This window comes from Macrosteles quadrilineatus, unplaced genomic scaffold, assembly GCF_028750875.1.
Source record: "Macrosteles quadrilineatus isolate MER2022 unplaced genomic scaffold, UCM_ALF_1.0 Scaffold_1__1_contigs__length_201487025, whole genome shotgun sequence".
NCBI lineage: Eukaryota > Metazoa > Arthropoda > Insecta > Hemiptera > Cicadellidae > Macrosteles > Macrosteles quadrilineatus.
In genome coordinates, this window is record NW_026542594.1 from 155,794,220 (window position 1) to 155,816,351 (window position 22,132).

Sequence of the window (22,132 nt, forward strand, 5' to 3'; positions counted from 1 at the left end):
CCGGAGATACATCGCGGGACTTGGGGTTTACATACTCTGGGATACCAACGGCCTACGATGCGTCTGATAAGAAGTTTCTACGCCAGTAGACGGCGAGATTTACAAAAATGTTTGATGGAGGTTGAAATTATTCAATTATTGAACTTTGCTTCCTAGTTTCATCAATGGAGAACCATGCAACATCAAACATGATACTCTTCCAAATCGTATGGAGATGAGGCTATAGTTTAACATTGCCCATATAAATGTAGAAGTTTCCTTCTCTATATCTGTTATTTGACAAAAGGTTCCGTGAGAAAGTGCACAAGTTAAAATAAGTTGAAGACTTACTATATCAAACACCACTGTTTCAAGGAAACAGCTATTGGTGCAACTAGTGCGCAAAGTGACACTTTGCTGCAGCTTCACTTGAGAAAATGTTTACCTGAAGAAGGTTTCTCGATTCGAAACAGGCCTAATAATTAGCACAATGTGGTTTAAATATCAAACCGTTTTTCATCGTTTGTTTGAATATCATTAAATAACTTCTTGATTAGCATTGAACGTGTTATTGGATTCAATAGTAAACCTGAGGAGAATTTAACAGTGTAATGCCTAGTTGAATCAAATCTTTTTACTAATGGTGGTTTTTGGTAATTGGACCACTTACCATCTTTCTAGTTTGGATATTCACCGTCTTGCGAGTTAGCAGTCTAAGTGTAAATACATGTTTCAAGTGCTATTACAAGTATTTTACGTTTATTTTACGTGAAGGCCAACGTATTAAATTAATGTTTTATTAAAGGTTGAGTAATATTCTATCTTTTGCATATTAATAACTGTAGAAAAAATACAATGTGCAAATCCTGTGTAAAGAGTATTTTTTAAACTCGATGAAATTGACACACTCGACAACATTTTTCTCTTGTTTAAAAAGTGTCTATGTGCTCCCTAGTTCCACAAATGTTAACCAAGGGTAGTAATCTGGTGACTGTTGTAGTCCGAATATGTTTACATCTTGAGAAAACATACCTTAGACGCACTAACACTATCTATATCCTACTTCAACACAAAGTTCATTTATGTTATTGTCGAGTTATTATCACGAGTGCAGTGGGTGCACTCAAAGAACAATCCAGCATTGCTGATAAGTTGGCAAAACTTTGATGTCATCTTGGCGGGTTCACATAAACAGCGAATGATTAAATAATTATTGTGTAATAATGAGAGCGATTGTCGTGCTCATGCAAGACCCCACTACACTACAAGTACACAAGTAGTGTAGTGGGGTCTTGGCTCATGTTAAGGATAACACTATCCATGTATACCTTGAACTGTCCCACGCGGGCACTCAGTGCACGATAGTGAAACTCTTTTGTCATAATACATAACAATACAGTGTTTTTCATTAGGAAATAATACAACGATAACTAGAGGACTTAAAAAAGTATTAGCCTAGGGAGATTTTACTTTGAATCAATAAACATAAACATCACGGAGGGGTGTAAGTAGTTTTTGTTTAATTTTATTTTTAGTTTATTTTAATGACTGAAAACTAATACCTGAAATAATATAGTTGTGAACTTACGGTAGTCTTCTGGTTGACGCATCGAAATAAAACTTCGATTTGATGTAGTTTAAGCCCAACACCAACTTCGTGTTTAATACTTCAAGTGCACCTACAGTAACTTCTATTCTAGCTGAAGAGGACATGGTTCTAGAACGGGCCCAGTTTAGTGTTGTTTCGGCTCCCTGGACTGAAACGTCACGAAACAACATACGATAGCCTGTTCCAACCCCTATAGGTCGATTGGTTTCTTTGTAGTATCCGAATACGATGCGTTTCGGCCAACTTTCGGCTTAAAATGAATATAAATATTAATGAGAACATTGAATGTTCCATCTAAAAGCGATAGTCTCAGTAGTGTAACTATTTGTCAAAGTAGAATATGTGTGTCTCTTATTCAATACTTGCATTATACACAAAAATTGCTGGATGTATATTAACACAAAATATGTATAACTTGGCGTCACGATCTCAATGAATTGATAATTGAGAATTGATAATTGAAAGCTTCATTCATCCCTGGAAAAACTTTATATTAAGTATCTATTATTGATGCTTTGACAGCATCATGGAATATAGCATATTGTTTTGGGGAAACAGCCCAACTATCCAACAAGTACTTCTCCTTCAAAAAAGGGTCAAGAATTAAATTCTCTGAACTAGTTTTCACACATTGCAACCCATTGTTTGTGGAGGCCAAAGTTCTCACGATGACAGAACTTTGAACACTGAATCAAACAGTAACTGTTTAGAAAAATCTATACAAATTCTTAAAAAAAAATGTCTTCCTCCACTTCACTAGGTAACACAATATTGTCCTCTTAAAGTCAATGACCGTGAAGATACAGAAAGATGCCGAATGAAATAAATAGTATTGAAGCCCAATAAACATTCAAGATGACATACAAGGAGTTCTTACTGGAGAGGCCATAGTAATAGCAGATAATTAGAGGCAAATTACTTTGAGGACCATGTCCGTCGTAGTGACTCTTTTAGTGATATCTCTTCAAATAACTAATCAGAGGGTTAATTAAGAAAGTGAATGATTTGGTAGGTTAGCCTACTTACCTTACCTTAGTTTAGGTGATAGGTATTTCCGTGTACAATATTTCGCTGGTTTTACGTAACCATACACTTCACTTATGTAAACATGGCTACTAAACAAGAGCTTCGCTACAGATAACCCATGCAACCAATCTAATTAAACTGTATTGGCTTGCCCAATATTGAACACCAAACAAGATGCTAACGTAGGCGGTGGGTTAAGGTCTCAGTTTATCTCAACTTGGTTACTCTAGAAGCGCCAGAGAAATTCTCAATTAGAGCTTTTAAAATGTAGGTTAAGTTCATCAGATAAAAATTGCAATAAAAGAGTAAAAGTTCAACCGCGTTGTTAAACGCCGAGTTTAGCAATTCTGACGTAAATGAGGAACTTAAAATCTGTGTCGCAAGAGTAATGTTGGTGCTGTACAGTCTCTTCGATATTTATCGATACATTGGTGATTCGTGAATTGATAATAATAAGTAAATGATAAATAATACTTGAATATTATGGTTCTTTTTGCTAATGATAGTTTGGCTGAGTTATAATATATCGATTTCCACTATTTCCTATCAGATTTTCTTTTTGAAATGTGAAAATACAAAAATCACTTACTCTTATCCAGGCCATCACTAAACTGTAATGTTTCTGCTACTTTTTAGTTAGGTGTTCTGCTCTGAGAAAGGTCTGAAACTCTTTGTCTAGCATTCCGTCCACAGACGTGACTAGTGGGGTGAAAGAAGCATTTCTTGTTTCTGTTTGTATTAAGTATTTCTTTTTCTTTTCTCTGTCTGCATTGTCCAAAACTTTTCGTATGTGAGGTTCAAGTACGATGGAGCATCAGTGTCAACGACACGTACATCCAATAATGCTTCCATCTGAACCTCCCATACACCCCTACAAGCCAAGTCTGCTTTCAGTGCTGCAGCATCCAATGACCCTTGCTCAGAGATCATTGGTTCTCGAATACAGTTTCCCCATGCTGGCTCAAGCTTCCAAGAGTATCCCTTACTTCGTCATGTCTTCTTATTATCAACCCACCGGTGCGACAGTTAATGGTATGTTCCATACTGAAGTTTTTGCCACAGCCATCCTTGAATAGGGGAGGTGTATAGGAGTTTTCCCATATCTTAGGGCAAGAGCATCTCTGACAACCATCCATGCTTCGCTTTAGTATTCGCTCCTCGCAAGATAATTCTTTGTTCCTTCAAGGAAGATTTTGAATAGTTGATTTCAAAATGTTTTCTATTTATTATTACTTATTAGATTCGTTTGGTCACTACTAATGTCCTACATGACAGACCAGATGTATTGGAAACAACAACAACATAGTAAAAGGGGCTTTAACAAGAAAAAATTCTGACAAACGTGTTATTATAACCTACCAAAACATTACATACAATAGTTGAGGAAGAGGAGGTTCCAGTTTTGGTAACATGGCACGTGACGTGGCTGTAGGTAAAGCCAGATTGTAGGTTACTCTGTTGAGAACCAAGCTACTGTTTATACTGTACAGTTGACGGATCACTGTTGTTACAGCTGCCTCCGTAGTGACGGAGTCAGAGAATCAAAACATCTTCCGATCTTGGTAATGGTAAAGTCCACCACGACGCATTTTCAGTCCAAGTCTAAAGTGTCTAGAGATGTCATCGTCATTGGAGTTCAAACAAGTCTACAACTTGCATTGCAGTAATGCATAATACATATTACTGTAGCTTTGTTGTCTTGGTCAGAATACAAGGTGTAGATTAGAACACGACTTATATTATTGCCTAATAAGACTGCATTAATTTTGCTTCTGAACATAGAATGCTTACCACTTGCATCAGTCAGTTTAATTGTTTTAAAACTAAAATGTCCCTAAAATGTACAAAGAACATTTAAAGAAACAGTGTTCTTGTTTTATCCTTGATCTTGATACACGTTTTACGTACAGTGAGCTGTAAGGCACGTTCAAAATCGATTTAAAGTAGAGTTCCAAGGAATACTCATTATTGAAATAATGATGTAGTCAATATTCAAAACAAAGACTATAACTTGTGCAATGCCCATAGTCTACGTCTTGAACAAGTAAAATATTTTCATCATTTGTCTTTTGATTGAGGGAACCCTCCAATACAGATACAGTTCATTCTCTCGTGTATCCTACTTATCACAAAACAACTTGGTATTCTTGCTTGATGGGAATCTAGACTCTTCTAAGACTTGGATGCTGTCCTTATAGCCAATGTAAATATTAAATTTGGCTATCTTAGGTAGTTACATTTTATCAAAGTTGAGCAATAGCATGTCTATGAGGGAGATGTGGCAAAATAATAAAAACAACTACAGTATTCAGATTATAGTAATAATATTATTTAATAAAAACCTATCATTTAACTTACATTAAGGAAAAATCATTCATACACATTTTAGCTAACATATCTTCAGGAAAGGCCACTAGAATCCAGTAGCAAAAGGTATAACAATTAAACTAAACTTTTCAGCAAAACAGTCCTTGAAGTTACTTTTATGGTGTTTTCAAATCAACACTAAGCCAAATTTTGTTTACACATATACACGTACCACTGATAATTTAAGTATACAAAAAAGAGTCATGCTTAAGATAAAGATTAAAAAACTGCACGCTTGATGTAGGCCAGGGCTGATACTAAAGGTCGCGTTATTATTGGAGTAGGTCAGACAAAAGTTAAGCTTCAATGAGATAGCCCAATTTTTTCTGCATATAAAAGTAAATTTCCTTACAGTAATAATAAATTTAAATCAGTTAAGTAAAATTTTTACTTAACTTAACAAATATATCCAATAGGTACAATTCGGAACAGTTGTAATAAAAAGTACAATCTTGATAGTAAATATTTACCTTATTTTCCTCCCTAAAATTAATGCCTACCACGTAGACATATTATGAAAAGCGTCGGTATTCATGAAATGGTATTTGTTTTGGCATGCAAATTATATAACTTGAAGTACTGTACTTGCATTTTGCGTAAACTGTCCAACTCAAAGCAAACTGTACTTCCGTTGCAAATATGTTCTTCCCAGAATAATTTATAATATCAGCTAACCTTGATCAGCTTGACTAACCTCAGATTGCTTGATAACAAGTTACTGAATCGTCAATCAAAGTAGACGACGAGACATCACTACACTACCATCTTATATTCTTTCTGTCTGTGCCAAAACAATAGATAATATCCGATTGAAATGAACAAACTGTTTATTTAGAGAAACTACCAGAATTCGTGGTATAATTGATTAGTTTTGAGGTTGTTCATTAATATGCCCCATCAATAAAAAACTTTTTATCTTAATTATTTTTAATATCTTAAGTAAAAATTACCAAAAGATGTATAATATTTGGAGATTTTTTGGTTTAATCTTGCACTATCGTATTCGAAAACCCACTCATAATTTTCCCCATGTTTCTTAGAAGAAAATATAGGACTTTGACCGCTGGTATTTCCGATTCTAAAAGATTATAAATTCTTCCTAAAATATAGCTTACAAAAGTAGACCATATGAAAAAGAGTTCATAATGTGAGTTTAATCTCTAAGACAAACTAAAAAGATTGCTTTTGGGACACGTTATAAACTGAAATAAAACCCTGTATATTTACTAGAATATCTGATGTTTTAAGTTTGTCATTTTAGGAATTAGTGCTTGCAGATTGTTATTTCGACTGCAGATTGTTTATGTCCGGGATTGTGCCCCTGGCGACGACGTAGGGAACGCGGAAGCTTACACTACTCTTTAGAACTATAATATCTTAGAGAAAAAATAAACAGTGAGTAAACAATATAGGGTTACTTAATTCATACTGAGCACCACTACAACGTTTAGTAATACAGTACCTAGTTAAAATATGTATTTATAAAATAATAAATACATGAAGGTATTTTTTCAGAAAGATTATGTAAGACAGATTTTCAGATAACCGCAGATAATAATATATCATCGTTGTTATCCATAGATAAGGATATTTTAAAAGATATAGTCATGTGTAAATAGGTAGGTCTGATGGTCTGATCATGTTGTATCTATTTCTTTAATTTAGGCCTGTATCAGAGTTTAGCAATAATTGATGGCTAGTGGCGGTAATTGATGGCTAGTGGTGGTAATTGATGGCTAGTAGCAGTAATTGATGGCTAGTGGTGGTAATTGATGGCTAGTAGCGGTAATTGATGGCTAGTGGTGGTAATTGATGGCTAGTAGCGGTAATTGATGGCTAGTGACGGTAATTGATGGCTAGTGGTGGTAATTGGTGGTTAGTGGTGGTAATTGATGGCTAGTGGCGGTAATTGATGGCTAGTGGTGGTAATTGATGGCTAGTGGTGGTAATTGATGGCTAGTGGTGGTAATTGATGGCTAGTGGTGGTAATTGATGGCTAGTGGCGGTAATTGATGGCTAGTGGCGGTAATTGATGGCTAGTGGTGGTAATTGATGGCTAGTGGAGGTAATTGATACACTAAATACATTGCAACTCACAAAATTTCGTGCGATTAAACGCAATTTGACTTGATGCGGTTGGATATGACTTGAGCAAGAGCATATGAAAGGGGAGGTTAACGGGAGATGCCAATACTAATAACTTCAACAGTGTCTAGTCTGGATGTAGTGAAGGCCAAGATCGACGACCGAGGCTGTACAGTAGTTATAGTCAATGCTATATCCAGCATCGCGACGCATCGCAGGGACGTACGTGGCATGCCTCACGTCGGCGGCGGCGTCGTGGGGTCGTGCCAGTCATCTGGTATATTTAGCCACATTACTTCCCATTGATATTTCGTGCCCTATCCAAAGAATCTTTTTATCCAACCGTAACACATTTCTCGTAAATGTATATTATTCATCAATCGTTCTGATAACGTGTATTTTCTGCCCCTCTGTTTATTTTGTGAAATGCATCTTATACATTTCCTTTCGTTCAAAGGAATTCCAAACATTCCCCCCATGTTATTTTTAGAAAAAGGTTATTGGTATACCCACAGATGAACTTTGACTTGTCAAACGGTATGTCATCCAAATAAGTCCCTTATAATTATTCTTCATATAACGTATTTTCTATTTTCATACAGGCCTAAATAAGTAGAGTCGGACGAAAGACCCTTAGGAAATGTAATTTTCCTATACCTAGCTGAATGTTACCCATTCCTAGCTCTGTGTCTAATAAGAACATTCTTTAGTTTAATTTTCTTTTTGCTTTCCTCACCGATGTTACAGAAATGTTATGCCTATCGCCCATCAAGCAGTAGTATCGGCTAAACTTAGTTTTTTTTTATAACATCGACTGCATTGTCTGTTAAAAGTTTTCTGATAAGACTTTTTTTGTGTTATCCAAGATGATAGAACACACAAGAAAAACTTGCATGAATATCAATCGTTTATCCAAGTTACTTGTAAAACGGGTTTTTGAAGGAGATTGCGTTGAAAAGGAGGCAGCAGAGACCGCTTTAACATTTCTAATGCTACATAGAATTATTATGACAAAAAAGCTGTGAGGTCGTAATCATTATTTGATTAGAAGTGCAAGGGCTGATTCAAAGAATAGTTGTTACAAGTCAAACCATATATGTCGTTCAAAGGCATATTTTGGAAACAACATTTACATCAAAATGTCAGCTTATTTGGTGCTTTGATTTGCATATTCAATTCTGTTTGAAATAATTCTCTTAGTTTTAGTGTTTGGTAGGCTAAATATATACGTCAGTATATACTTGCGTCCTAGTTATGAAGAATTATTTTTTTTTTACATTGTCAATTTGCGAATTTTCTAAAACGAATACGATATTTTAAAAACGATTCAAACAATAATATTGTATATTCACATAAGGTTTTGCCACTTCTATAGTCGGGCAATACGTTGGCTAAGTTTAGACATCATCTATAACAGAACACTCGAAAGCATCTGGTCGTTTGTTTATCGGTGTTTAAATATCCTTCTGTCAGATCTATTTTGAGGTAAGATATTTCCATCTTCCAATAAAACTAAACAACAACCAACAATCTTGAGGGTAAATATTGCTCAATTCTCTCCTCTAATAGATTGTTTAAAAATAAAGCCCGCTTTGGTATTGATATTGATACGCTTGTAACTTATCTTTGAATAATGCCGTTACTTAAAAAATAACAAATAAACAAATTAAAATACTAAAACCAAACATTTACAGTATATTGGTTGACGTTTTTTCAAGTTAATTACACTTTGCCAATGCTTTGACAAATATGCACAAGTAGGTATTACGAATCTCCGAATGTAAGATAACAAAAATTATATTATGATACACACTGCTCAAAACAGGGGTTTTTATGAACACCATTATTTTCTAATCAATAGAAAAAAATATTTAGGTAGTTGTCGATTACAGGGGGTCCTGTAACAAATAAAACATACTGATACTCCCTTGGTTGAGTCTATTGATATACCTTAGCAAAGGTAGTATGTATGGCATTGTCATAGGACTCAGTCCATTAAAAATATCGAAAAAAGTTAATTACCTTTCCAAACACCAAAACAATCGCCTTTAAAACAAGCTTTTCTATTTTTCAAGCGATTGATTTTTTAGAAGAAGTTAATTTACATAATTAACAACAAAAACCTGTTTGGGTAAAGTAGAGATTCTGAAAAAAAAAATTCATTCATTATATATCTTTTTATATTGTATTAATGTTTGATGAAGTTCTGGCGTTCAGTTTACGTTGTGCGAATTTTCAAAGTCCTTTGGAGAGGTTTTACCTAACGCCTGTAATAAAAGCTTTTAAGCTCAAAGATATTTTATTTTTGTTATTACAGTAATAAGTAGAATTAAACCAGGTAAATGTTGATTACTAATTAGTTTTTCTAATTATTTAGATTATTTAATTAATTAATTTTTTAGTTTTTCTAATTAATTATGTTTTTTTAATTATTTTGGTTACTTTTCTGTAGAGGTCTAAGCTTGATGTCTAAACTTTTCTCTCGACTGTAGATTAGATGGGTAAAACCCTGGTAAAACCACACTACACAAACATACACAATTTAAACCGGATAAAACTCGCCTTTTTAAAATATATCTATTTGTCATCCGTTTGGGTTTTTATTTCCTTTCAAACAATTTAATTAAAACCCTAGTAAATTAAAGCTGTACTAAAACTCAATCTGGAGCTGATAAAAAAACAACCATGTCGACTTAATTATTAAAATAAAAACATATTTTACTTGCTGTAGTACTGTATAGTTACATTTTACGACCATATTGCATCATTTTCAGTTTCTATCACATTGCAATAATTGCGACGTTCAAGTCGACCCCGCTGATCGTGATGGCGATTCGTAGTGAACCGCTTGGACCCTGACTAGTGACTAGTGACAAGATAGTGACTCCTGTACTGACTGTGACTGGCCGAGAGTTATCAACTCCTAGTGACACGTGAACAAGTGATTGATTGTAGAACATCTCACAAGTAATAGAATGACATAGACCACGTAACATGATGCAACTGCAACTGTTAGATGTACATGTGATACTTGTCTCCAAGCCAATTGATGCCTTGTAGAAAATGTTTACACATACACATGCTACAAGTAAAAGAGCTATTTATTTTGGTGGCTTTCGTGATGTGTAGGCCTAATATGTCAAAAACGTAATTGGGCTACGGTAGATAAAAGCACTTGGCGTTATTTGAACTTCAGAGTTGCAGTTCCAATGTCTCTGGGAACTGCAAATGGGCAGTAATTGTAATTTGAGGTTGGGGTACATTCAGAACGCCCCTTCCTCCTATTACGGTTACTGTATCATGTTGTATGGATTTAGTTATTATCCATACGGACACGGACGGTACATATTGTTATACAACGAATAGATTGTCTAATCTGAATCGACCACTGTTTAAAATATTTCTTACAGGCCTGCACAACGTCAACTTCGTGTACTAATACCCAGTAAGTATAGCCATATTTTTAGGTGTTTGTCAATATAATTTTTTGTTACCGTCTGGTCGACCAGTGTTAAATATTCAGTTTCGTGTTTTGTGTTTCTATGTTGTGTCTATGCTATTTATTTACTATAAATAATTTGACGAACTCCACCACGAGGAATATAATGACTGCTTGACATTCTCCTGACCTGAAGATGTGCTCCTGCAGCACGAAACAGCTGTAGTCACTACGAACTACATATGATCGTTTTGGACAGAACAAGGTAATTTAAACCACTATACGTTAATTCAGACGATCCAGAGGCCACACCATCATGATAATTTTTTCGTTAGTTTAGATTTTTAATTTGGGATTGATTAATTATTGTTTCATTAAACATTTTAATTCTCACGATAAGTCTTCACAGCCAACACCTACAGTACATCCATCCATTCACTGGTCTCGAAATAGCGCGTGCTCTCATTGGATGGATCGGGGGTTAGTTCATCCATGGTTGGACGGCGGATGTTAGTGTTAGACTCCTGCTCTGGACCGCTAGCGGCTTCTTGTGGCTCGTTCCGAAGACAAGACCGCACCAGTGTGGAATCACCTTGTCTGCAGAACGAGCCGTAAGAAGCTGCTAGCGGTCCAGAGCAGGAGTCTTCGATCTGCCACCAATTCTCGGTCGTACGTGAAGAACACTGCCATCAGGGCCGCTGCGAAGATCCCCACCATCTGGGAATACGTAGAACGTAGACCGGTTGATAGACAACTTCGACCAGACGTAAGAGAACTCCTCTGGCAACAAGTCCCGCAACTCCGTCGCAGAATGCTGGACTAACCACTGACATCGACAGGCAGCTAAGTTGCCAGGGCTAACGGCTCACAGCCGTCCTGGAGTCATGATCCCAGGATGGGTTGACACTTCAATCAGACGTAGAGAGAACTCTACAGTCACAAAGTCGTTCGTTGTTTTATTCACCAAAGATTATTCAAGGGCTCATACTTACGACTTCCTAAGGCCTGTTTTGCCAGAAACGTCGATCGTTACAGCCGCCAGCGTCTATCGCTGACCACTGCTGAAAAAATAGCCCTTAGCGATTGTAGCTCTAGCGATCATCGCCAAGCGTCAGACTTCTGGCGAAACAGCCCTTTAGCCTCATCACGTGACTATCTTACGGCTGTTTTACGTCGATCGATCGTTAGGTGTAATCGTTATTATGCAACATCACCAACAACAATCGTGCTCCAAACAAAACACGCCGAAATAGCCACATCCCTCTATCATAACCGGTGAACCGCGTGTGTTAACTTGGCTAAAATTGGATTCATTGACCCTGCAGTAGCAATGACCGTGGTGGCCCGAACAAATTACAAACCACAAACCTTTAGATAACTCAGAGGACCCGGCTGTTGTCACGTGTCTTTGAAGCGTAGAAGGAAAATTGCAAATTGATCTTATTGTGTAAAAACAAAACAAAGTTGTGATGATGTGGACTATTGAGAACACGAAGTGGCCAAGTGTTTAATTATCGCTGCGACCACTGAGCTGTGAGCACGCGGGGGCGACATGTACAGTCAGGTCTGTCGGCGCCGCGACACGACACTAGCGCTCGTGTGAGGGAATAGCTCACTATCAGCAGGGCGGACTACTAGCAGCCACTGCACCCCGCGTCTTCATTCTTCAGTCGTCCGCCGGCGTCAAACATGACTGTACATACACACTAAGTGCCCCACAACCACACACACACGCCACACGACACACACAAACACATCACTCACTACAGATACTTACCTACGAAGTGGTCGGTTCGTTACAGTGTTATTGAACTACCTACGAAATATAGTAAAGACAGTTCGCGAAAAGTGCAAAATACAGGATTACTTACTCAGGATTCGTCCACTGAGATTCATAGAAAACCACGTTTATTTGGTAAGTTTTTTCATAGCTACTTCTATAATTTGTATATTTACCAAAATTTTAATAAACCGAAAGAATTACTTTAAATTACAGCATTTAAAAGAAATTCTTCATGACAACTTGTTTAATCTTGCTAGTCACGCTTCAAACTTTAGCATGTTTGTGCTGGCAATAATTGACAAGTTTGTATAATATTTTTCAAGAAATTCCGATTTATATAGTTAAGAATTAACTTTGTAGATACTTCATAGCAAACTAAACTCATACTCTACTCTAGCCTTGTAACTCCGAGTGTTATCTCATAATGAGTCATTTAGGTTGATAAATCATGTGATAAAAGTTGTCAGTACACTACACTCATTGTCAACCAAGAGTCTTCTGTCGAAGCGTAGATTAAAGGAGTAGATAACTTAAATTGGAGATATTGGCAAATTAATTAAATATAATACTACATTTTAAATATTCAAAAAATATTTGTATTGGCCTTTTTGAACTTTTAAATTCAGTATTACCATTACATAAAAGAGTATACAGTACTCTACTCCTTTAATCTATGGTCGTAGGCATCTGTGGTAACGAGCCTTTATCATTGTATTTAATATAAATAAAGATTACTTAATTTTCATCTGGCAGTAATATTGAGTAAATTGAAAATATTTTTATTCCAGCAATATTTATTTAGTTTAGATTAAAACTCTTCGCAATTTAAACTTTTGATCAGTAAAACAAACTATAGGGCTAGTCTATATGGAAATGTATAAAAAATTTCGATTTGCTTAACTCTTGTTTGCAATTTTCAAAGAGATGTATAACTCACATTTTTTCAAGCCAGCCGAGGGATAAATTATTCGCACGCTCTATTGGCTACGCGGAATGCAGTGCGGTGAATGTATGAATGAATATATGAATGTATGTATGAATACTAACTTATGTAATAATTTAACTCATTCAAAGACTAGAAGAGTAAACATTTGACAATATAAGTCACATAAGTAGAGGTGGAACAGTTGAAGGCCGAGGTGGCGCGATGTGATCACGAGCCGGGTGATAGCGTATCACGTGAACAGCGAGTGGCTGGTGGCTGGGGGGCTGCCAAGTGCCTACTCTATAACTCACTCCATTGAATTCCTAATGAGCTCCTCTCTGCTGACCTTCATTTTTTGACCAGCTTTAGATCTTTGAAAAGTTTAAAAACCTCGCGAGGTATTCTAGTCCGATACATTTAACCAATTCCAACTCTGACTTTCTCTCCTATTGTGCGGTTGAGGGATTTTCAAATTCCTCGTGTCTAATCCCATCAGGGGTACCCTCATCACGTTCAAAGGTTGACACTCCTCCCTCGATAAATCTTGCCCTCGGGTCTGAAACTCTAAATCTGCGACTGTGGACAATAATAGGTTGAGCTACATTATCTACAACTATTATGTCGTCTTACTTTCCTATGTACCTTGCTAAATAAATGTAATATTGTGTCTGCCTGTTTTATAAAAGATTTTTTGGTAGGCCTAATTGGTTTTACAACAAAAATTGTTATTTACGAGTATTAACAACATAGAAATTACAATGGTTTTTTACCGATATTTTCGTACATTTATTTCACTTAAACATACAAATTCTTTAAACATTTAGATTTTTTATGGCAATCCATGACGAGCGTATTACCACAAACAATCATTGAAACAACCCTTAGAAAGATGTATAAACAGTAATTTTGTAGATGGTTTATCTGATAATTTACCGAAGTAAGTAGCCTTTTTTAACCTCTTCTCCTGTTCTAAATTAAGATTTATCATTCAACAAATTACGATCTGTGTACGTTACATTGCTTGAGTTTTATTTAATTAAAATCTCACTGGCTCTGAAATAAATACAGTATTTTTGGTATGGCACATTTTCCTGTTCGCTGTACGCTGTTTGGAGAACACTGTTTACTTCACACGAACAATGACCTAGTTCTATGTTTACATTATGTAAATTACGCTATCACCTTGGAAACTATGAATAGTTTAACTAGTCATAGAGTCCATACAACCATTGGGTTTCGCTAAAATTAACAGTTTGTATTATATATTCATGTTTGTTAAAGGATTATTATACTGTATTTAGTAAGGAGTGAAAGAATGTTTTACTTTTCTGTGTATCCTATTGATACAATATGCAAATAAAGAGTTGCGTTAAGGATGTCATCTTTTAAACAATGGATAAAATTGGAATTATGATCGGTACCCTAGTAAATCTGCGTTAGTTTCTGTCTGATTTCTTTGTCTATTTATTTAGTATCTAATTAAGCTAATTACGGAAAACGTTTTGAAGGGCTATAATAATGGAATGCTAATTTTTCACGACAACTCAACAAAACCACATACATCTGATATTGCTAATCACGAATCACAAAGAAATTAGATAAAACCTTTTTAAAACTTACAATACACAAAATATTCAGAAAAAAACGTATATAAAATCCTGTTTAACCTGTTTAAAGTTGTATTTTGGCTTCACCAAAATATACTGAATTAGTTAAAGGTATGCTAAAAGTCATTTTCAAACCGTTGTTAATAAAGCCTTTAAATATTTACTTTAACTTCTAAATGCATCGTTTGATCTAAACTATGTTAATTAATTGTAGTTCATGTTTGTCTTAACAGTACGGCACTAGCTTTGTCTTGAGAGTCGTTTAAATTTCTAGCGAATAACAGGAAAAATTGATAAAAAAAATGTGTATTAAGACGTAAAATTTATGTAAAAACATCACTTACGTCAATGTTCAAACTCAAAAACATTATTGTTTGGTAGATTGACGTAAATGTTAGGTTAATTTTACAATTTCGTGCATAACTGTGATTTCTACAATCACTAACTTGTAATCACTCGAGTTATTAATAACCACAATGGCCAGTCAACTTTAACCTTAAAATTATCAATGATTGAAGTTTAAGGTCAAATGGATTAGCTTTATCGTTAACCACGAGTTGTCGGGTTTTGTTCCTTTTTTTAACCAGGAAAAGGTTAAACATACCTAATTCAACCTTGCTTCTACCAGCCCTGTGTGTGCTTATTGCTATTTTACCCAAACTATCCTAATTTCCAACATTTATTTAGGGTGTTATTTATGATTATTCAAATTTTGTTAGATTGTGTACGTCAACGGGTTGTCTGAATGTTAAACCCTATACTAATGTACAATGCACATTGCACACATCTTGTCGCCCATAGTAACTCTATGTATTAGTATTTTATACGTAGTGATGTGGCAATATAGCTCAAGAGTTCCCGGGTCCGGGCTCTTGTCCAGTACCGAAATAGTCGAGGAAATCACACCCGTCTCCGCCATCTCTATGAACCCATCAACTCCGCCAAAATGTGGACTGGCCACCTCAGAGGTTTACACGCCTTTTCTATCCGAAACTGCTATTTAATCAAACCACTTTGGTTATAGATTGGGACTATCCCCTCCGGCGACTATCAAACTATAGAAAGTTGGTTTAGAAACTAACGGTTTGCTGCGTTACGTATTCCTCTCGTAGGATTAGTTATCCTCTTTTTAAGACAGTTGGTTCAAATAAACGTCAACAAATCATTCGTGTTAAATAAACTTCAATCCTCATTGTTGTTACTATCAGCAACACTCATCACCTCACAGTTATCATGATTCACATCATTAGCACATAAAGGAAACGAAAATAGTGATTATCGGGTCATTGCAATCTATGCAATGAAAGTTGATACCTTGTGATTGTTTGTCTGTTAGCCACTTTGGGAGGTTTGTAAAATATTTGTGTCATACTAAATACGCCAATTTGATAGTATTGTATACGCAATATGACATGTACATATTATAGAGAATGACAAGGGTATTGATCGTGAATTTTGTTATATGAAGCCTGGTATATTTTTAATACATGTCCAAGAAAAGGTCATTAATTTTTTTCTCAATACATAGTTGTAACTAAGCTATGATATCCTGATGTTGCAGAACCGTGCTAATGTGCTCCATCGCGGCGATGCCCACAGACTACGACCTGCTGGTGTCTCACAGTCCGCCCTCGTTCTACTCCAGTTGTCGTCGTCTGTCCTCATCCCCAGTGGCACTGCGACGCTCCCTCAGCCCCCGACAGTCGCCCACCCCCGCTCGCCGTCCCCACAACACTGTACCTAACCGTCCCCGGCCATGCCTCATCCAGCGTCACGACACCTCAGACTCTGCCAGCTCCTCCGACGATGAGCCTCAGTCACCCACCAGACTCAAGAAGAAGGTCGTCTTCGCAGATGATAAAGGATTCTCTTTAACACAGGTAACTTAACAACTTAACCTCCTGTTGACTAGTTACTTTCAGATATGGATGAATCATATAGCAAACGATCTTTATAGCTGTGAAGAAAATATCGATTTTTTACCAAGTGAAATTTGTATAACTCCTATTGTGCGAAGTCATTAAGAACTCCTTTAAAAAAGTCTGATAATCTACATACTGTAATATTATATTGAATTGTTTTGTTGGTGCAGGTGCGACTGATGACAGAGCCTTCATACATGCCGCCCAGTTGGAACTCGCAGTTCCTCAAGCTAGTCACACAAGGAGTAAACGCTGAAGTCGCACCAGAGCCCTGGGAATGTATGTTCTCTCAACCTGCATCCGACTACTTGGAGTTCCGACGGCGGCTCGATGAAAACTTCATCTCCCTGGAAAACGTCATAGTCAAAGAGTCTGCAGAGTCTGTAATGGGAACTGTCAAAGTTAAAAACATCGCCTTCGAGAAAGAAGTTATCGTTCGCTCTTCCGCAGACAGCTGGATGACACAAGAAGACACTTTCTGCACCTACGTCAGCAACACCATGCCGGCCGTTCCTGGATCTGTGAAGGTCATCTATGACACCTTCTCCTTCAAACTAACACTTCCACCTAGGTCAAGGAAAATAGAGTTTTGCGTCTGTTACCGCTGTGAAGGAAAAGAGTACTGGGATAGTAACAGCAGTAAAAACTACGTCGTTGTTAAGAAGTCTCCAAGTGGGCAAAGTTCAGAACCGATGCCTATTCCCAGTCGCCGCTTCAGTGATGCTGCCTTCGCTAAGATGGACTCTTGGTCAGAGTTTGCATCCTGGAATCATCTAACAAACGATGGACCCTACTGGTGACAGGATGCTATACACTGCCGGCCGAAGCCATCACCAACTCTATGAGAAGAACAATTAGGTATGTTTGGAGCCCATTCTACTTTAAACAAAAATCATTCAAAGTTAACTTTATGCATTTAAAAAGCTTTTATATTTCAATAATTTGAATATGATAAATCCTGATTTATCGCGTAAAACTTTTTACTTAAGATCCCATTAATAATATGCTCAATTTAGTAATCAGCGAATATTACTACTTTAAACACAACACGTTTACAGAGGTTGATCAACAATAATTATTACATACAAAAAGCATGATGGGTTACTTAAACTTACTCTTTTTTCATTTTGATTTATAATTTTTAACTAACTTTTACATAAGACTAGTGTACATGTTGCTCGAAATCGAGCAATTGCAAAGAAGTACAGGAGCTATTTACAAACAAATTACTTGGTTGAAAACTTATAACAGTCATAATTTCCAATGATTTTAAAAGGGCAAAAGAGCCAACTAAAAGATTATCAACCAATGGAAATACTTACAATTTACATAACAGTCCTTTTCCATTTTAAAGGGTGAATTTTTAACAATCAAACTGCCCATGCACGGGAAAATGTAAGCTTACAATTTAAGGTCAACGTAAAAAGGCTGTCAGCTTTTATTAAGTACCGTACCTAAGTTATCTAGCCAATTTGTAGACAATAAGGTGTAGGCTACTTTAAACTGTACAGGACAGAGTTAGGCAACTGGCAGAAATCTGAAATGGTGTTATTTATCATAGGCATAGTCATTTGCCAAATCCTTAACACTTAAAATAAAAATTTAATAACTAACTTATATCATTAAACACAAACCAACATCCAAAACTATACACATTTTTAATACAACTTCGATCATTTACACATTGACTGTTTACAACATATCTTTTTCTTTTCACTATTAATTTTTGCTTCGCAACGGGAAAAATTTGTTTCATAATTATTGAAATAGATTTATAATAATCTATCATATAGTTTAAGATTAAATAAACCTACCACATAGTTGTTTTATTTTTTTATCAGCTGTCTAAAATTGTGAAATAGGCATTTGACAGTTCTGGTTGTTTACATTTAAATGTCAAAGCAAAAGTAAACATTGTGAATTTTCTCATGCTTCCATGGAGACCAATTATCAATATTTAATTTCTGACAACAGCTGGAGTTTCAAAACAATTTTTGTTTCTCATGTTAATCTTATGGAGAAATACGAAACTTTAAAGGGCCCCAGGGCCTCACTCTCTAATTATTTCCCTAAAAAGAAAGTTTCCTGCACAACTTCACGTTACGCTCTTTCCAATGACACCAAAAACATGTCAATCGGTTCTGTAGTTTCGGAGGAGTAATTGTCACAAAATTCCTGCTTGCGTATTAAATAAGTATAGATTAAGAGAGTATTTTTCAAAATGTTCATCCTATACTACAAAAAAAATCCTGTACATGATACTGTGGAATCCACTTTGTATCCAATACGTTTAAAATAGGTTTACATATTAAATTCTTCCTAGACAGCTTTTTTCCCAAGGAATGTCTTGGACCTAATGAAAATAAATTTGGCACAAAATGTAGGGTAAGGTGGCCAACAATAGCTGATTGAAGCTCGTTGCATAAATTGGCAGAAGGTTGAGTCAAGGTCACTTGTGGACAAACTTGGCTTGTCCTGCCAGACTTGTTTGTTCCTCTCTCTTTACATTCTCTTCCTCTTCCGTTCTACATATGCTTTAGTCCACCATCTCATGATGAATAATAGAGATTGGCGTGATTCAAAGTTCCATGTGCTCAGTTTAATAAATGCCTTCTTATGGAGGAAAACTGGATATTTTTTTAACTTTATGCTCATCCTTGTTGGATTTAAGACCTAAGTGAGTTACTGTATGTTTGTATGGAGCCAGGCACTAACTTCTCCACTGTTGTTCTAGGGATTCTCAGAGGCAGTACCTGAGACCAGGAGAAAAGGGAGGCAGATCCAGCCTTGAGTCCACAGTCCATCCGTGTGGAGAGGATCTCAAAGAATCACTTTGAAGAAAAAACACCATTCCCCTTATGATATCAATATATATGTATATTATTTATATTCACACATAATTCTCATTGGAATATGTATCGACTGATTTTTGGTTGTTTTTTTTGCAAAGCGTTCTTTGGGTTTTAAGCCCCCACTGGAACTTCTAGTTTAGTTTTATATAAATTTAAACCAGACTTGATCGATTTGGGTTGTATTGATGTGGTAAAGAAACGGTTAAGACTGAGATAGTTATAAGTGTGGGAGGGGATGAAATTGTTGAGGAATAAGATGAATTCGGAAGTCCTAAGGAAAGAATATTGCTGGCTTGTGATTTTGATTGTTGTTGTTATTTTCACTTTGTTATTTTAATTTGTTAGGAACAGTGCCATATTAGGAATCATAACTTTTAACCAATTTTTGTATGATGAATTTAAATCGAAAATATTGTTTTTATTATTTACTGTCTTTTATAAAGACTAATATTTTATAAATGGAATATTTCTTCACAGTAACCGTAAACTAGAGTGTAAAATGAAATCCACTTTAGTTATAAATGTGAAATAGTTCCTTATATCTACAAAATATGTTTCAATGTTAGGTCTGATGTTTTACGGGCAATTTACAACTTTCTTGTAAATATATAGATTTTAAGTGATACTGGTTGTAAATATTACTACTTGTTATAAGAACACATCGAGGTAAAGAGAAAACCAACACAAAACTCTTGCCTACCTGAACTAGAAAATGTGTATTAATCGTGGGTATTTGATTGTTGTTTGAAATTTTACAGTTTTAAAATGTGATATTAGATAATTATTTCAATAAACATATTTTTTTATCATAATGTAGCCGAAATTTTAATTTGCCCAATAATTTATTACTATTTACAGACTGTGATTTTACTATTGAACGTCTTACAAAAGATATTTTCACTTCTAGATATAATGGCTATAATTATGGTGCTAGTAACAGTTTAATACTTATTTAATCTGGTGTTCAACTGTTACTATAGTTTAAGTAGTATGACTGAAGTGAAGTGAATCTTATAGTTACAAAATTCCAACTAATATTTTAAAACTATTACACCCCATGGATTATTGTAGTCAAAAAATATATCCCTTGCTTTTAACAGGCACTAAACAGTTCAAAAATATTGTTTAAACGAGTAACTATATCAAATGTAGTTACAGTTTGCTTAGGTAAAATGTTTTCATGATTGAGAATTGAAATGTGTAAATTCATTTATTTAGTTTAATTTTATTTCTGTAAAATAAATAATTAAATCGGAACTTGAATTAAACTTAAATGCAGTTGGCTTTTTCAATATATGAGTACTGTAAAGGAATCACTAAAAAAAACACTTGATAATACAAAGGGTTATTTAGTAAAAAAATACTGCAAACAATGTAAAGATTAAAGATTTTACTGCTGGAAAATAAAATCATCAGCACTGTAAAAAATTGTTTCTATTGATGTTAATTGTTGATTTGTAAATAATTTAAATTTTTGGGAAAACTAGTATGATTATGAATGATATCAAGCAAAATTGCCATTGATTACTATATGTATATTGATATATGTTGAATGTACATAGGTGTGAATTTATGATTATTATCTTTTATCAAAGATGAAATGCACAGAATGCAACGCATCATTAGAATAGTCATTAGTTTAGTCCTGTGAATCATTAGTGTGCCATTAGATAAGGGTTAGAATTTGCACTTGTATATTTTTGTCTGTTCTATCCCTTTGTATTTATTTGGGAGGGGGGATTTTGTATATCAAGTCATTGTACATTTCAACATGTATTGTTAACCATTTTATGTCATATTCATTAACGTTGCCATTAACTTAGTCTTTTATACTTCTGTCAACTCTTCTATATTGTTCAAGCGTCTTTATACCATGTAAATGTTGTTTCCTTTTTTAAAATATTGTAAATTGTTTGTAAATTTTCTTTTTTAGTAAAAATGCTTTTCTTGCAAAACTATGGGTGTAATTATTATATTCATTCCTTTTCTTTAAGTTAGAGTCTGATGGTTTTTTCTATAATATACCTAGACCAGACTCATATTATTGTTCGTGCTGTGTACATCGTTAACTATCTTTTGTTTTGGTACATAAACTGAACTTAAGAAGGCCAGTAATCCTAAAAAATTCATACCTACCTTTAAAAACAGATTAAGCAAAGGCTTAAATAGGTTTTTGACATCTATCTTGTATGAGTCGGTATTCAATCTACAGATTTGCTTAAACACATTGGTTGGAGTTTCTACGTGAAATAGCGTGATTTGGAAGTCTACACTTTTCATTGTAGTTCAGCATATCTGTACGGAGGTCATGCTCTACAAAAGCGAGTAGCCCTTTGTAAATTTTGCCTGATGATTTTTTCAGAAGAATTCCTTTGATTTATAACATTCAGCTGTAACTTCTTTTGTTTAATCAACACTTACTAATAAGAGTCAGCTATCATTGTAAATCTGAGCACTAAAACACCCAAGTATTACTTCGTGCAGGTAAAAAGAAGAGGTTAAAAAGATAAAAATACACATTTTTACCTTGGATGCATT

At 35.2% G+C, this 22,132-nt stretch overlaps 1 protein-coding gene across 1 annotated transcript; it reads left to right on the forward strand.

The window, feature by feature from the left end:
• The first annotated feature begins 12,143 nt into the window (after nt 1-12,143).
• LOC128988050 (protein phosphatase 1 regulatory subunit 3B) lies at nt 12,144-21,547 on the forward strand. Its single transcript, XM_054409236.1, has 4 exons — nt 12,144-12,420; nt 16,382-16,700; nt 16,913-17,600; nt 19,477-21,547. Exons 2-3 carry the CDS (start codon nt 16,392-16,394, stop codon nt 17,540-17,542), a joined length of 939 nt encoding a protein of 312 aa, XP_054265211.1. The 5' UTR covers nt 12,144-12,420; nt 16,382-16,391; the 3' UTR covers nt 17,543-17,600; nt 19,477-21,547.
• Nucleotides 21,548-22,132: the final 585 nt, after the last annotated feature.

Bases quoted from the DNA above. Each gene is read 5' to 3' on its own strand.
- LOC128988050 (XM_054409236.1), top strand. From the start codon at position 16,392: ATGTGCTCCATCGCGGCGATGCCCACAGACTACGACCTGCTGGTGTCT. The intron at 16,701-16,912 runs GTAACTTAACAA...TTGTTGGTGCAG, and splicing joins AAGGATTCTCTTTAACACAG to GTGCGACTGATGACAGAGCC.